This window comes from Leuciscus leuciscus (assembly GCF_965113295.1).
Source record: "Leuciscus leuciscus genome assembly, chromosome: 1".
In the NCBI taxonomy this organism is placed as follows: domain Eukaryota; kingdom Metazoa; phylum Chordata; class Actinopteri; order Cypriniformes; family Leuciscidae; genus Leuciscus; species Leuciscus leuciscus.
This window is the reverse complement of record NC_138725.1, coordinates 19,340,915-19,357,756: the sequence shown is the minus strand read 5'-3', so window position 1 is coordinate 19,357,756 and position 16,842 is coordinate 19,340,915. Positions and strand designations below refer to the sequence as shown.

At 39.3% G+C, this 16,842-nt stretch overlaps 2 protein-coding genes across 2 annotated transcripts in view; one reads left to right on the top strand and one right to left on the bottom strand.

Moving 5' to 3' along the window:
* Window positions 1–16,842, bottom strand: part of LOC309509052 (uncharacterized protein) — a gene marked incomplete at its 3' end in the record, with an annotated part of 274,663 nt that overhangs the window by 101,115 nt on the left and 156,706 nt on the right. The window contains exon 3 of the mRNA XM_082183567.1: window positions 11,706–11,866. Within this exon, the coding sequence (XP_082039693.1) occupies window positions 11,706–11,866 (161 nt within the window). The remainder of the gene's footprint in view (window positions 1–11,705; window positions 11,867–16,842) is intronic.
* Window positions 1–16,842, top strand: part of LOC309500942 (uncharacterized protein) — a 240,287-nt gene that overhangs the window by 163,568 nt on the left and 59,877 nt on the right. The gene's annotated exons all lie outside the window — the stretch shown is intronic.

Here is a 16,842-nt window from a genome sequence, read left to right as displayed (position 1 = left end):
GATCCATGTGTGCATATTTACCATTTAAAAATTATTTTTAAAGGTTGGAACAAACATCATTTAATATTTGGAGGAGGAGGAGCAACGGAGGCAATTCCCTCATGTCCTGCAGCTTGGGGATAAATTCAACTGCTCACAAGCTTTCGTTATTGTGGGAGGAGCGGCACTAGAGCAAGACAGCCTTTTACAAGCTGTGGATACATGCTTTAAATTATTTTATGTTTTAGACATTGAGTATCCAAAGCCTTCAGCAGCTGTTTGGCAGTTTCTACAACACACAATATTCTGTGCCATGAAGGAGTTCCATCAACTCACTGTCGCCTACTTAGGCAGTTTATAATTGGATAAGCTGGACAAGCTTTGGTTTGTTTTGTTTGTTTATTTTTGTTTTTGTATTCCATGTTTCTTAGAACTTAAAACATAATTGTAATTTTAGCATTAATATTCTGTGCCTGGAGGTGTTTATAATTGCATTACTTTTTAAATTTTTATTGAAACAATTTCTTACCTTTAGGAAATACATTAAAACAATTGCAACAATAACTTTTGAATGCAATGTCTAATTGAATGTAAATAAAGAATTGTTAATATACTTAAGTTGTGATTTATTTACATGGCAGCATTTTGACCAAATAACCCAACAGATTATTTTTTTGTAACCCAATTTATTGGGTAAAACTAATTACCTAATTTATTGGGTTAAAATAACCCAACAATAGGTCGGTGCTATATCAACCCACTATTGGGTTAGCTGTTGGGTCGTTTTTAACCCATCTTTTTTAAGTGAGTAAGTGATGTTAGCAAAGCTGGATAGCTAACGTTAGCAATCTGCCATGTACCAAATTGTTTTGCCCCTCACACAAAGAGGTTTAAAACCTCAATATTAGCTATAAATATTAATAGGGATGAGAATTGATACCGGTTCCACTCGAGAACCGGTTCTTATTTTTATGAACCATCAATGTTTGGTTTGACATCTTGTTCCTCGATAAAGTGTTTTAATTTCTGACCATTAGCAACTAAATCATGATTATCTAGATACTTTTTGGCTGCTTTTTAATTATTTTAATTCTATCACTTCTACTTGTTACTTGGGCTGAACAATTAACCACTTCCACCATAAAAGCAATGACTTTTTTTTTTATCCACAATCAGTCAACACAAAAAGTGTCCTCTCGTCTCGGTGACCCCAAAACGAAAGCGCTGATTGGCTGATCCCCGTTACCCCGAACATAAATAGCAAGTCCTTCTTTACAATGTCTATGGTGTTAAACATATTTGAAGTCAAATTTTGGTTTGTTCTAAAATTAGCAGAGATATGCAACTTTAGGTAATAATTAATAAATAAATAAATTACTTTAAAGACTCAGTTTCATTACTGCAAAAATTAAAACAAAAGTACAGTGTAACTTTCGGTAATTACAGAGTACCTATAAAGTGCGTACGTGTAAGTATAGGGGAATAATATGTAAAGTTTTGGGAATCAAGGGGTAACAACCAGGAAAATAGCAAACTATTTAGGCAAATTATTTAGACTAAGTATTTTAGAATCTTACTTTTGGGAGCAATTTAACGAGTACATACATGGCACCTTTTTGTAATAATAGTGTATAAAAATACATAAAGGCTTTTTTAAAATGACGGGGTACATATCAGTGCATTTATAAAGTAGGCTAATTTGTTATTATTGCAAAGGTGCACTGATTAAGTTTCAAGGCAAGTAAAACTATTTTTTTTTTGATGCTGGGAAAATATACACTTGTTCCATGTAGTTACAGGTAAAGTATGGCATTGCAGGCTGTAAATTAAAGTGGTGCTTCTTACCCTCTTGTTTCATGTAGTTACAGGGTAAGTACTATAAAAACACATGTACACACACACACAATCTGATATCACTCGGAAATCTTTATTTGAAAAACAACTTATTTCAAAACGGATTTACAGCAATTTGTTTATCTTGCTTGGTTTCCTCCTCCTCTTGTTCCTCTTTGTCTTTTTCTTTCTTTCCACTGATGAATCATGAATCTTAAGAATGAATCCCATGACATGTCTCTTGCTATTCTGTATTATGTGTTAAAAGAAAATACAGAACAGAAATGTCCTCACCATTTACTCATCTTTTACCCTCATGTCAACCGAGTGTAGTTGCTGTGCGAGTAAACCTCACTCCTCTGATCTCAATAGATGCTCTAGCGACAGATGCTAGAGGCTGCAGTCTTTAGCCTCCTTGTTAGACCGCCTGACTCTCATGCCGGAGACCCGGGTTCGAGACCCGCACGAAGCAGGGTGTGAAGGACCGGTGATAGGGGTTACACAAGATGTATACGAATTTCCTTCTTCAGATTAACACAAACATAAGTTTTTAGAAAAATAAATAATCTCTGTGAATGCATATAATGCAAGCTCATGTGTTCCTAAAAGTTGACAACAACACATACAACAATAACTACAGTAATCCATACGACCCCAATGGATGAATCAATGTCTTCTGAAGTGAAACGATAAGCGTTTGTAATAAAGATACCAAATATTTTACACTTTTAAACTGTAGACTATCGCTTCCGACCAACTGTCACCTGCGCGTTCATGAGAGGGTTGAGTAAGCGCACCGAAAAACCGAATGTTGCATTTTTTTTTTTTATGTTTATCATTTAACCCATATTTCTGGGTCATTCATTTGACCCAACCAGTGGGTGAAATGAACCCTCTTGCTGGGTTAAGTCTTACTCATGTGCTGGGTTATTTCGTGTCTCATTGCCTTAAAACTGCAACCAGAGGTGTGCACGCTCATGGACCACACAGTCTCTTTGAATCAATCTTCTACTTTTGTCGAAAGTTGACTAAAGTTTTGTCACTCGAGTTGTCTTCGCTGATACGGAGAATGGCGGCGAATACACAAACCTGCCAGACATAGCCAGGTGAGCGTGAACGCGCATGACGTCACGCCCAGTCTCAAATTCTGTCCCGAATCCCTCTTATTTATTTTACTGTACAGGATTATAGAGGCAATCGCAGTGATCAGAGAAGGGCTCATTCAGCCCATCAGGCAATTGTTTAAGCATGTATGGGTTAGAAAAACGGGTATTTTTAACATGAAATGTTGTGCATTGCACCTTTAATAATTTTTTGTATACAATTATTACAATTATACTATGTATACTTCTAAGGTAATAAAAACATAACTTTCATTAAGTAAAGTCTTTATACACCACTGTAAACATAGTTATGTATATATTGCATTTCTGTCAACAGATACTCGTAAATACCTGTTATTACACATTATCACAGAGTGTTGCAATATAACTAACATGCAATTTAAGCTTTTTTTGTGGAAGTATCAAATTTGTTTATTGCAAACATTACCAAATATGAATAAATGTGGCAAACAAAATGTCTATTTATATTCAGTATTTGAAAACTGAATTATAGTAGGCTAATAAAAGAGTACTTTGGACTAATATTGTCAACATTTAGGCAATAAAACTGTTATGTTGATAGTGTCTTTAACATTAAAACTCACAAACCAACAAAGCTGCTCGTATAATCTCCTGACTGGCAGTGCTGATGATCGCCACGCTTAGATAATGTTACACAATAAAATGAAAGATGACATGCATGGTAGGGTATCATGTAAGTCTACATTTTTAAAGTTTTAAATATTGACAATCATTCTTAATAATATTCTTCTCAAAACTGGCGCCTGTCCATTGACAATAATCCAGACGGAAATTCCTTTACACTACTAACCAGATCACAATGTGACGGCACGTATCGTGATGTTATTCCTCAGTTAAATTTTTTTCTGAACGATCCTGGTTCCAACAGAGACATTACAGAAGACACACGCAGGAGGAGTATGGCGAGTAAAACGTGACTTTTCTAAGACTACACTGAAGAAGGCGAAGGAGTAGTCTACTCTTCTGTCGCCGTCAGTCCGTGTCTATTTTTGAATGGGATTGATAGAGACGTCAGACCGGCGACGATGTCACGGCGACGTCACAGTAGTAACGTATACCTTACGGCGACGTGGCGAGGGCGTACGTGAGAAATGTATAAAAAATCATAACGTCTGAACCATAGACTGTAAAAAAAGATGGACGACGCCCCTTCGCTCTCTTCCATTGATGAGAACTGAAGCCTCCAGAGTTCTTTTTAAAAAATTGATTGCAGTACGACAAGAGACTTGTTAAAATAAAGTAAATATAATCTCCTCAGTCCTCCGAAGATCCCGGAAAAAATGGCCATTGGTGCTTCAGTGACTACTTCGATCAGAGAACCTGTCAATCACAGCTGTCAATCATGACGTTACACCACTGCATCACATAACTAACTAAAAACCAACTTATTTTTAAACAGACACTTGAACGTACATAAGCGTGATAGAAACGACAGCAAATGAAAGACACCACCTTTGGAAAAAAGATATTTGAAGTGTAATTTAATTGGTTAGTTGGTCTCACTTCCCATTGAATAACATGGGAGGCGAGGCTTATGACCTATACTAGGACCAGTCACCGGGGGGCGATCGAGACGTTTTGGCTTCACTTTTCAGGGCTTGTGCGGCACACTTGGTCTGAACCAGGCACGTCGCCTAATAAGACGCCTGATACACAAGATTGGATTTGCAATAGGCTATATCGGGAGACATGATTTTGTAGGAAACCTTTATTTAAAGTGAATTTTGTTTAATTGTATCTTGATTTTAAGCAATTTGTCATCAACCAATTGCATGGATTTAATAAATAAGAAGCGAATATTCCATAAATGGGCTCTAACTTGTTGGTCTCTTCTATACAAGCACAATTCTTCTATACAAGCACTCTAGCCAGGCTTCCAGATATCGTCTCGTGTAGCGACCGAGAGCGGGGTCTGGGTGTTTTAACTTGACACCAACCTGCTTCCACCTGTGGGCAGACGGCAGAGAAGGCCCGTGGGCATTCTGCTGCGGGCTGCCCGGTGGCGAGGGGAGGGGGAGAGACGAGGAACGAGGCCCTGACTCCTCGTGACCTGGTCTCTGCGCCTCCGTGTCCAGCTGCAGACAGGAGCGACGCAGCCGAGGCTGCATCACTGCTATCCGCGAGCTGGGGAGAGGGGAACGGGTGTGGCGCTGTTCGGGGACGGCGCACACTGCCATTCTGACCCTCTCGGATGGAGGAGACTGGTCTTACTGGTCTGCCAGACTCGACCGTGAGGGGAAACGAGGAGCAAGGCCCGGGGGCATCGAGTCCTGGTTTCCACCTCCTCACCCAGCGAGAGTGACAAGGCCGAAGCCCTCACTGTCATCTGAGCACTGGGGTCCGTGAGTGACTCAGAGGAAATGGACTGCTCAAACTTTGGGTACTGCTGACTGGATGACCAGCGGCGGAACAGAAATTAAATTCTCCACTAAATCCTGCATGCCAATTTTCATTGGCTCGTTTTAATTCACTCGTAGGCAATTGGTCTCCCTAGCGTGATCCCAATTCGTCTGGGAACTCCCCCGACGACACGTCGGAGTTCCAAGGACGAAAGGGAACCACTGACATGGATACAACATTGCTAATGATGACGTCATCTGCAGTAAATGGTATTTTCTCATCAAAGAAATATTATATTTCTCATATATAACTCGTCAAAACACCAATAAGGATTACACGCAACTTCTCTTTGTTCACGCTGCTCTCTTTCTTCTGGTTTTGTAAAGCTATGTTGAGACGGAGATAATTTTAGTGTATTTTGTAAAAACTGTGTTGTTTAAAGTACATTGTAATTGTTCTGATTCATGAAGCCTCATGGTGTGATTGAAACATCAAATTGACTAGAAATGTATAATTTAGTTAGGCATTTAAAAGCTCTATTGAGAAAAATAAAACATGGAAAGCTCAAAAAGCAAACATATCAGGATACTTCATGACTTTCAGAACTAGAATTATTCCTGATTCAAGCAGAATCAGCAGAAAATAAAAATGGGCAATAACAATGAAATGTTGATCAAATGAGTAAAGAGTTTAATCAATCAATACATGAAGCAAACACAACCATTAAGTAAAAGTGAAAGCGAATGAGACAGATCTCTCTCTTTACTGACTTATGAGAGCCAAAGCATCAGAAAAGTGTCCAGTTTCATTGATATGTGGCATTGAGAGTATTTTTCTTAAAGATCTTCTAGTGTAATGACTACGCCACCTGGGAGTTCTTAACCCAGGAATACCAACCTAATAAATAGGCTGCACAGATTTAATTCCCTCTTATAAGACCAAAGACGTGGATGAATAAATAATTGTTTTATTTTTCTAGTCACAGTAATAATAATTAATTCAAGACAAAGACGATACAAGGAAAATGTTCAAAATAATACTTCAACACTGAGACTTCACAACATCAATACACAATAAATACACAGAGAGACAATCTCAACTTTTTCAGATGATAGGACCGAGTGTGACCAGCAGGGGGGGACTCAGTGAGCACCAAAACACTCAGTAAATAGCACAATAAATGCAAAAGAAAACCAAACACACAATTAATATCACCTTCACACCCTGGTGCTCATACACAGCACAAAAGTAATCAGCAAATCAAGCCCCACCCCTTTGCTTTTAAACACTCAACCCAAAATGAAATCAAAGAAAGAAATCACATAGATTGATCAAATACAGTTCACAATAAACGGATACAAAATAACAAGTTAATTAAACAGTAAACATTTGAAAGAAAACAATACAATTAGCAAACACACAACACTCTCCTTGTAAACATACACACTCACACGTAGCCCCACACACACACGCTTACACACACACGCTCGCACGCACACACACACTTACACACGCGCCCACACACACACTAAAACTACAGGAAGGCGATATTCCTCTCCTTGCCAACCTGCATACGGTTTTAAGCACTAGCAGTTTCGATTCGGCTATAGCCAGAGTTGAATGAAGTTAACATAACTCCGTTGGTTTAAATCCAGTTGAAACAACAGCAAAACAGCAGCGCTCCGTGATTAACGAGCGAACGACAAGTTACCCCAGCAACCGAATCCTCCCCGCCACTCGGCAGAATGCACTGCCCTTTTGGGGTGCAATGAATCCCAGTCACAGCAGTCCGACAGGTGAAATCAATGTGCACGCTGTGGAAAATCTACACCAGAACGTCAGCCGTGGGAAACAGCACTCAATCTCCTACGTGCCATACAGGGGACCAACCAGACAAATTTCCCGCATGCAGCTCAGCATGCGGAACCGGAAAAGCAAGGAAGCTTTGTGACGGGACTCAATACAGGGCAGGTATATATATGCTCCGCCTTTAGCTGTGATAGGCTTAATAAATAAACCTGAAGCAACCAATAGTAGCCTGAAGTCAAACACCTATACTGCCACAGATACATGAAAGCATATCTTGCATTTGCATGGAAGAGCAGAAGTGGAAGAGAAACTAGATGTTCTGATGAAAAACAATGAAGAACGAGTTAAAAATTAATATCAGATTCTATCAGACTTCAGCACTGAAACTCACTATGGCAAGCCGTTTTAACATTTAATCATTTCAACCGACTAGTATCTATTTTCATGCTACTAGTACTTATTTTTTAGATACTAGTATCTATTCCATTAAGTACTAGTACTTATTCATTAGCTACTAGTGCTTATTCTATAGATACTAGTACTTATTCATTAGATACTAGTACTTATTCATTAGATACTAGTACTTATTCATTAGATACTAGTACATACTAATTAGATACTAGTACTTATAAATTAGCTACTAGTACTTATTCAATAGATACTAGTACCTATTTATTAGATACTAGTATTTATTCCGAATGTTACTAGTAAGATTTTTTATTTTACTAGTCACAACTGCTTTTTTACTCGTCTTATGTTATGACTAGTCAGAACGGCCACTGGATAGTTCAATTAAAAATCTTACTAGTAAAATAAAAAATCGTACTAGTAACATTTGGAATAAATACTAGTATCTATTGAATAAGTACTAGTAGCTAATTTATAAGTACTAGTATCTAATTAATAGGTACTAGTATCTAATGAATAAGTACTAGTATCTAATGAATAAGTACTAGTATCTATTGAATAAGTACTAGTAGCTAATGAATAAGTACTAGTATCTATTTAATAGTTACTAGTATCTATTTAATAGGTACTAGTATCTAATGACTTAGTACTAGTTTTTATTGAATAAATACTAGTATCTAGTAATAGGTACTAGTATCTAAAAAATAAGTACTAGTATCTAATAAATAACTACTAGTATCTAATAAATAAGTACTAGTCACAATTGGAATACATACTAGTCAGAACTGAATAGTTGATATCTGAATGACAGATCCCCATAGAAGTCAATGGGAATTTTTATTTTTTATTTGTTACTAGTAACAAAAGAATAGTTACAAGTCACTATTGGAATAAGTACTAGTATCTAATGAATAAGCACTAGTATCTATTTAATAGGTACTCGTATCTAATGAATAAGTACAAGTATCTAATAATACTGTAAGTACTAGTAACTAATGAATAAGCACTAGTATCTAATAAATAAGAATAAATAAGAGATTTTTTGGCTTCTGTTTTTCCTTTCTCGTTCACGTCCATCAGGTCTAAAAGAAACATTAAATCAAGTGAGATTTCAAATGAGAGACACATGTGAAATGATAAGTGAAGCTCAAAGTAAAGATCACTGATGAGTTCAACAGTCATTTTAATCTCATCAAATCTGGTGGACAACGGCTGTGCACGATTATGATCTATTTTAATGTCATGAAGATGATTTGTGTTTTAAATCAATAGTTTGGTAATGAAACAATGTAAATCTGGTGAGCATCAGAATGTTCTTCATCATGAAGAATGAATGAGGAATCAAGAATAAACACCAACCTCTTTGTTCTTCAGTATCATGATGTTTCATTTTGCAGGTTCTGGATCACTGGCGTTCTCTCCTTCCTCTCCTTCCAGATGCTTTCTGGCAGTTCTGCTAAAAACAAACAAGTTTCATTACTTACAGACATGATGAGAGAGGAATAATCAATATTTCAAGTACTAAGGCTAATCACATGTAAAAAAAAATAGTGACCTTGATCATGTAACAGTGTTGTTCAATAAAACCCAAATGATTACTTACTTTGATTCTTTATTTGAACTAATTATTGCTTATTATATATTTGTATTTTAAAGGCTGTTGTTTCACTTGGATCTATATTTATTCCCACATTTATGTTCGATTACTCGATTTATCGGTGGAATAATTGGTAAAATACTCAATTACTAAAATAATCGATAGCTGCAGCCCTACTTTACTTTTGCTTTAAAAAAGGATTTCATAGAAATTTGGATTTCATGTGGAGTTTCACTACTGAAGTCCTCTGTTTAATATTTTCATCCAGCTGTCCTGAACAGAAGCCCAGAACATGTGGATATATTGACATCCAGAACATGCTGACTTTCTCAGACTTATTATTGCTGTTATTATTATTAATAATATTTACCATCTTTTTTTTGTTTATATACAATGTTTTACCAATTTAGTCAATAGATTAATCGATACAAAAATAGTCATAAGTGGCAGCGCTAGAAAAAAATATTATGGAGTGGAAATGGCTTATAAGTCAATAAGCGGTCCTCTGCCGCCATCTACTGTTTATAGTGCTAATTTCAAATTCTTAAATAAATATGTTGGTTTGCCAAGTATAAGTTTTCCTACACTTTGAAACGTTTAGTTTTACAAATAGGGATAATCTTTGAAGCATGAACAAATCATGGTTTTGGTCATCATATTAAAAATAACATTTAAACTGGATAATATAAAAAAAATTGAAGAGCTGGAAAAAGTGTGAAGGACTTGAAAGTCCTCGATTAGTGCTTGAATTTTACTCTCAAAAGGATGTACGAACCCTGAAATGAATAATGTAAAAAACATTTGACTATTTCTGCCAAAATACCATGGTTACAGTTAGCATTACTACATTAAATCCACAGGGAATATTGGTGATTTGTGGACTTAAAAGCCTTATAACTTAAAACTTCATGAACTTGTTTGTTCAAGGCACAATGTTTCTACTGGCTTCCAAATCAGTGCCCATTATTTACTCACCCTCAAGTCATCCTAGGTGTGTATGACATTCTTCTTTTAGACAAATACTATCAGTTATATAAAAAAAAATGTCCTGACTCTTCAAAGCTTTATAATGGATTATAATGAATTTACATTTACTCGCAGTCTAGAGCCCTGTATAGTGCTTTATTTCTGCTTTTACATGAGCGCCACCTACTGTCAGAGAGCGCAAGTTAATAGATATCAATCAATCAACAAAATGTCCTGTGCTCACCACACACCATCTATAGGTGGAGAGGAGAGATTTGGCTATAGAGTGATCTGATGTGTGTCTAACTTACACAGAAGAGACTTTGTTGCTCAGCACATGAAAATAAATTACTTACTTTGATTTCAGACTGTGTTGATGTGGTTTCTCCACTGCATGGATCTTCATGTGACGCTTCAGGTGAGTTTTAAAAGAGAAACTCTTTCCACACTGATCACACTTGTGCGGCTTCTCTCTGCTGTGGATCCTCTCATGTCTTTTCAGAGATGATGAATCAATGAATCTCTTGTCACAGTGTGAACACTTGTAAGGTTTTTCTCCAGTGTGAATACTCTCATGCCGTTTTAACTTGTCCGCTGTACTCCCTCACACCAGTATGAGTTTTCTCATGTCTATGTAATCTTACCAGCAGTGAAAAACTCTTTCCACACACAGAACATGAATGTGGCTTCTCCTTCGTATGAACTCTCAGATGTTTCTTCAGCTCTGATGCAGAGATAAATGTTTTTCCACATTGATCACACGAGAACGGCTTCTCTCCGGTGTGGATCCTCATGTGTTCTTTAAGGGATGAAGATTGACTGAAATCTTTCCCACATTTATCACACTTAAACGGCTTCTCTCCAGTGTGGATCCTCTTGTGTCGCTTCAGGCCATTTTTAAAAGCAAAACTCTGTCCACACTGATCACACGAGTGCGGCTTCTCTCCAGTGTGGATCAAGATTTCATGTGTTGTCAGATGTGATGACTGACTGAATCTCTTGTCACAGTGTGAACACTTGTAAGGTTTTTCTCCAGTGTGAATTCTCTGGTGCACTTTTAAACTGTTCGCTGTAATAAAAGTCTTCTCACACTCAAAGCACATGTACTCTCTCACACCAGTGTGGATTTTCTGATGTTCATGTAAACTATCCAGCCGTGAAAAACTCTTTCCACACACAGAACATGAATGCGGCTTCTCCTTCGTATGAACTCTCAGGTGTCTCTTCAGCTCTAATGCACAGATAAATGTTTTGCCGCATTGATCACATGAGAACGGCTTCTCTCCAGTGTGGATCCTCATGTGAACATTAAGGTGTGAAGATCGAATGAAACTCTTTCCACATTGATGGCATGAGAACAGCTTCTCTCCAGTGTGATCTCTCATGTGAGCATCAAGATTATATGTGTCTGAGAAACTCTTTCCACACTGAGTGCAGGTGAAAGATTTCTTGGCTCTTCTTTTCTTTAAAAATGTCTTTTTAGTCTTTGAGCGACTCAAAGTTTTTTCTCCAGGTTTGACATGATGTTCCTCCTTCACTTCACTCAGTTCTTCTCTCTCCTCCTTCACTTCACTCAGATCTTCACTCTCCTCCTCCACTTCACTCAGTTCTTCACTCTCCTCCTCCACTTCACTCAGTTCTTCACTCTCCTCCTCCACTTCACTCAGTTCTTCACTCTCCTCCTTCACTTCACTCAGTTCTTCACTCTCCTCCTTCACTTCACTCAGTTCTTCACTCTCCTCCTTCACTTCACTCAGTTCTTCACTCTCCTCACTCTCTTCCATCAGGTCTGACATGAAAGAAAAATGTATTAAATAAAATTTTCAGTACATCAAAATAATTCATTGAAAGAAATATACATTGAAAGGACATGAAAGTGAGCCCTAAAGTAATAGTAGAAAGTAGACAACTGTTATAAAATATTATGATAATTTGATGACTTTTTTATAAATTGATTATTTATCAAGTCAAGTCAAGTCAAGTCATCTTCATTTATATAGCGCTTTTAAAGGAGAACTCCGGTCAATTTTAACATTGAGCTAATTTTTTTGTACATTTGGAGTGCTGTCAATACAGAGAACAACGACAAAAATCGGTGTTGCCTACACCGAGTTATTCTATTTTTAAAATTTGCACCCTATTGACTTCAATGGGGCAAGTAGTAAGCCTGCTTTTTAGCCTCTTAACATCCTTTAAGTGTCATTACAAGTGCACAGAAAATGTGAGTGATTCCTTCCGAGTGAACACGGGTGGATCTGACTGCAGTAGATGTTAGAGATATTAATAAAAATGAAGTTAATTCAGCCAGCGCTCATACCTTTGTTTACATCCTGTTTTCGGTGGAAGGCCATAGTAATCGATTGTCGAGTTCACGCGCGTGATCATAGGTACTAAACCTATGCGCGTGAACTCGACAATCGATTACTATGGCCTTCCACCGAAAACAGGATGTAAACAAAGGTATGAGCGCTGGCTGAATTAACTTCATTTTTATTAATATCTCTAACATCTACTGCAGTCAGATCCACCCGTGTTCACTCGGAAGGAATCACTCACATTTTCTGTGCACTTGTAATGACACTTAAAGGATGTTAAGAGGCTAAAAAGCAGGCTTACTACTTGCCCCATTGAAGTCAATAGGGGGCAAATTTTAAAAATAGAATAACTCGGTGTAGGCAACACCGATTTTTGTCGTTGTTCTCTGTATTGACAGCACTCCAAATGTACAAAAAAATGAGCTCAATGTTAAAATTGACCGGAGTTCTCCTTTAACAATGTAGATTGTTTCAAAGCAGCTTTACAGAGATAAGCGTATAATTTAAGGTAACAGAGATTGTTTTGGCTTTATAGCAGAGTTAAGTTATTTTCCATCTAAAGTTAGTTTTGATTGATTTGCTTCCGTCGCAACGATCATTTGTTATTAAATTAGGGGCCGCTAAGACGACACCATTCCCTCTACACAGACTTTAAACGCGAACCTGTGAGAAACGCTGATGGCGGTCACATGCGCATTTAGAATGGGTTCTATAGTTATGTGCGTTTGAATATATGCAGGTTTGGAATTCCCTACAAGCCAAGCCTAAACAAAGTACTTGTCTTTCCTTATAAATTTTGATAAGGAATTATATTTTATTTGTTGCTTTGGGGTAGGACCGCGAGACGAATTTTCCCGACAACGCCTTATCTGTATAGTGGTAGAGGGATCCTCCATAGGGAGAGACTAGTTGGCACTTCAGCACTGCGTTGTCATCGGTCCAGATGAAGGTCCTTCGTCAGATCTGGATACGGCCTGGATCCGGCAGGCTGCAGGAAAACCTCGGGATAAACACAGACACTAAAATTAGCGTAGATGCCATTCTTCTCATGATGTAACGAGTACATCAGGATTTTTGGGAAGTGTTCCCGGTTCCGGCTGACCTACTATATGCAGCCTAACATTAAATTATAGAAGTCTATAATGTATTATGTGAATGCTAGGTCAAAGAGATGTGTCTTTAATCTGGCTTTGAACTGACAGAGTGTGTCTGCTTCCCGGACAATGGTAGGAAGACTGTTCCAGAGTTTTGGTGCTAAATAGGAAAAGGATCTACCGCCAGCAGTCGATTTTGATATTCTAGGTATTATCAACTGGCCGGAATTTTGAGATCGTAATAGACGTGAAGGACTATAATGCGTTAAGAGCTCGCTCAAGTACTGCGGAGCTAAACCATTCAGTGCTTTGTAAGTAATCAGCAATATTTTAAAATTGATGCGATGTTTAATAGGGAGCCAATGCAGTTTTGACAGAACTGGGCTAATATGGTCATACTTCCTGGTTCTGGTAAGAACTCGAGCTGCTGCGTATTGAACTAGCTGTAGTTTGTTTATTAAGCGTGCAGGGCAACCACCCAGTAGAGCATTACAATAATCTAGCCTTGAGGTCATGAACGCATGAACCAATTGTTCCGCATTTGTCAATGAGAGCATATGACGTAATTTAGATATATTTTTAAGATGGAAAAATGCAGTTTTACAGATACTAGACACGTGACTTTCAAATGAAAGATTGGTATCAAAGAGCACACCCAGGTTCCTAACCAACGACGAAGACTTAACAGAGCAGCCATCGAGTGTTAGACAGTATTCTAGATTATTACGTGAGGAAGTTTTTTGTCCAATAATTAGAAACTCTGTTTTTTCAGAATTTAGAAGTAGGAAATTACAAGTCATCCAATTTTTTATATCCGCTATGCATTCCGTTAATTTTGTGAATTGATAAGTTTCGTTAGGTTTTGAAGAAATATAGAGCTGAGTATCATCGGCATAACAGTGAAAGCTAATGCCATGTTTCCTAATGATATCTCCTAAGGGTAGCATGTACAGAGTGAACAGCAGCAGTCCTAGTACTGAGCCTTGTGGTACGCCATACTGAACTTGTGATCGATGAGACATCTCATCATTTACTGCTACAAATTGATAACGGTCAGATAAGTATGATTTAAACCATGCTAGTGCATTTCCCGTAATGCCAACATAATGTTCTAATCCATTTAAAAGAACGTTGTGGTCGATGGTGTCAAATGCAGCACTAAGATCGAGTAACACTAATAGCGAGATACAACCACGATCGGATGATAAGAGCAAATCATTTGTGACTCTAACGAGAGCTGTTTCGGTACTATGGTACGGTCTAAATCCTGACTGGAAATCCTCGCAGATATCATTTCTTTCAAGAAAGGAACACAGTTCCGGGGATACACGGAAGCCGGAAAAACGCCGCGAATGAGCGTAATCGCTGGCAGCTGCACGGGGAAAAATGTCGACAGGCGATTGGACCGAGTGGCAGATAAAAGAAGCTGACGCTCGAGAGAGACGGAGGTGGGGGGCGCGCGCGCAGGCGGCAGGAGAGATGGGAGAGAGAGGCACGAGAGGCACGAGAGGCACGAGCAGAGAGGACATGTGAGGCACGCGGCACGTGAGCGGCCGAGGCGCGACCGCTGATGCGGAGGGAGGCCGCGAGAGAGAGAAAGAGAGAAACAGAAAACTTCGGCTGGATTGCGGGCGGAAGCCTTGGTTGCACCGTGAGTCTGTTGAATTGCAGTTTTATTATGGAAATGAGCACGAGTGGAACCTTGCAGTGTGTGGTGGATATGTGAGTGTGGGAATTGTTTCTGCTGTTCACTCGCAGTCACAGCTGTTCATTAACCTCTCCTTTATCTGAGCCTTGTGAAGTTACAGCTGCATTGGGGAAATACCATTATCCTCCACTCTCTGTCTGAGGCTAGTGAAGAGCCAGCTAATGCTGGAAGAGCCTGCTAATGCTGGAAGAGCCTGCTAATGCTGGAAGAGCCTGCTAATGCTGGAAGAGCCTGCTAATGCTGGAAGAGCCTGCTAATGCTGTGAGTTACATGTATCTATTCCACTCTCTGTCTGAGGCTAGTGAAGAGCCTGCTAATGCTGGAAGAGCCTGCTAATGCTGGAAGAGCCTGCTAATGCTGGAAGAGCCTGCTAATGCTGTGAGTTACACGTATCTATTCCACTCTCTGTCTGAGTCCAGTGAAGAGCCGGCTAATGCTGTGAGTTATACGTATTCTCCACCCTCTGTCTGAGGCTAGTGAAGAGCCTGCTAATGCTGTGAGTTACATGTATCTATTCCTCTCTCTGCCTGAGTCCAGTGAAGAGCCGGCTAATGCTGTGCTGAGATACGCGAAGAGCTCGCTGAAGAAGAGAACGCGGAAGCTGTGAATTATGTTCATTCCTCTCTCTGTCTGAAGGTGCTGAGACACGCGAAGAGAACGCTGAAGAAGAGAACGCGGAAGCTGTGAATTATGTTCATGCCCACTGAAGCTAAGCAGGGCTGAGCCTGGTTAGTACCTGGATGGGAGACCTCCTGAGGAAAACCAGGTTGCTGCTGGAAGAGGTGTTAGTGAGGCCAGCAGGGGGTGCTCACCCTGTGGTCTGTGTGGGTCCTAACGCCCCAGTGTAGTGACGGGGACACTATACTGTCAAAGAGCACCGTCCTTCGGATGAGACGTAAAACCGAGGTCCTGACTCTGTGGTCATTAAAAATCCCATGGCATTTCTCGTAAAGAGTAGGGGTGTAACCCCGGTGTCCTGGCCACATTCCACCATTGGCCCTTACCAATCATGGCCTCCTAATAATCCCCTTACATTGAATTGGCTCTATCACTCTCTCTCCTCTCTCCACCTATAGCTGGTGTGTGGTGAGCGCACTGGCGCCGTTGTTCTGTGGCTGCCGTCGCATCATCCAAGTGGATGCTGCACACTGGTGGTGGTTGAGGAGAGACCCCTGATATGATTGTAAAGTGCTTTGGGTGTACAGTAGTACATATGAAAGCGCTATATAAATGCCTCATTCTATTCTATTCCTCTCTCTGTCTGAAGGTGCTGAGACACGCGAAGAGAACGCCGAAGAAGAGAACGCGGAAGCTGTGAATTATGTTCATTCCTCTCTCTGTCTGAAGGTGCTGAGACACGCGAAGAGAACGCCGAAGAAGAGAACGCGGAAGCTGTGAATTATGTTCATTCCTCTCTCTGTCTGAAGGTGCTGAGACACGCGAAGAGAACGCTGAAGAAGAGAACGCGGAAGCTGTGAATTATGTTCATTCCTCCCTCTGTCTAAAAGTGCTGAGATACACGAAGAGAACGCTGAAGAGACTTCTTAAGCAATTTTTTTATTTATTTAATAAAGAACATTTATTTTTAATTCTGTGTCTGTCTCCTGTGTCCACGGTCAGCTCCTCAGGGGCGGTACGCGGGCGAAGG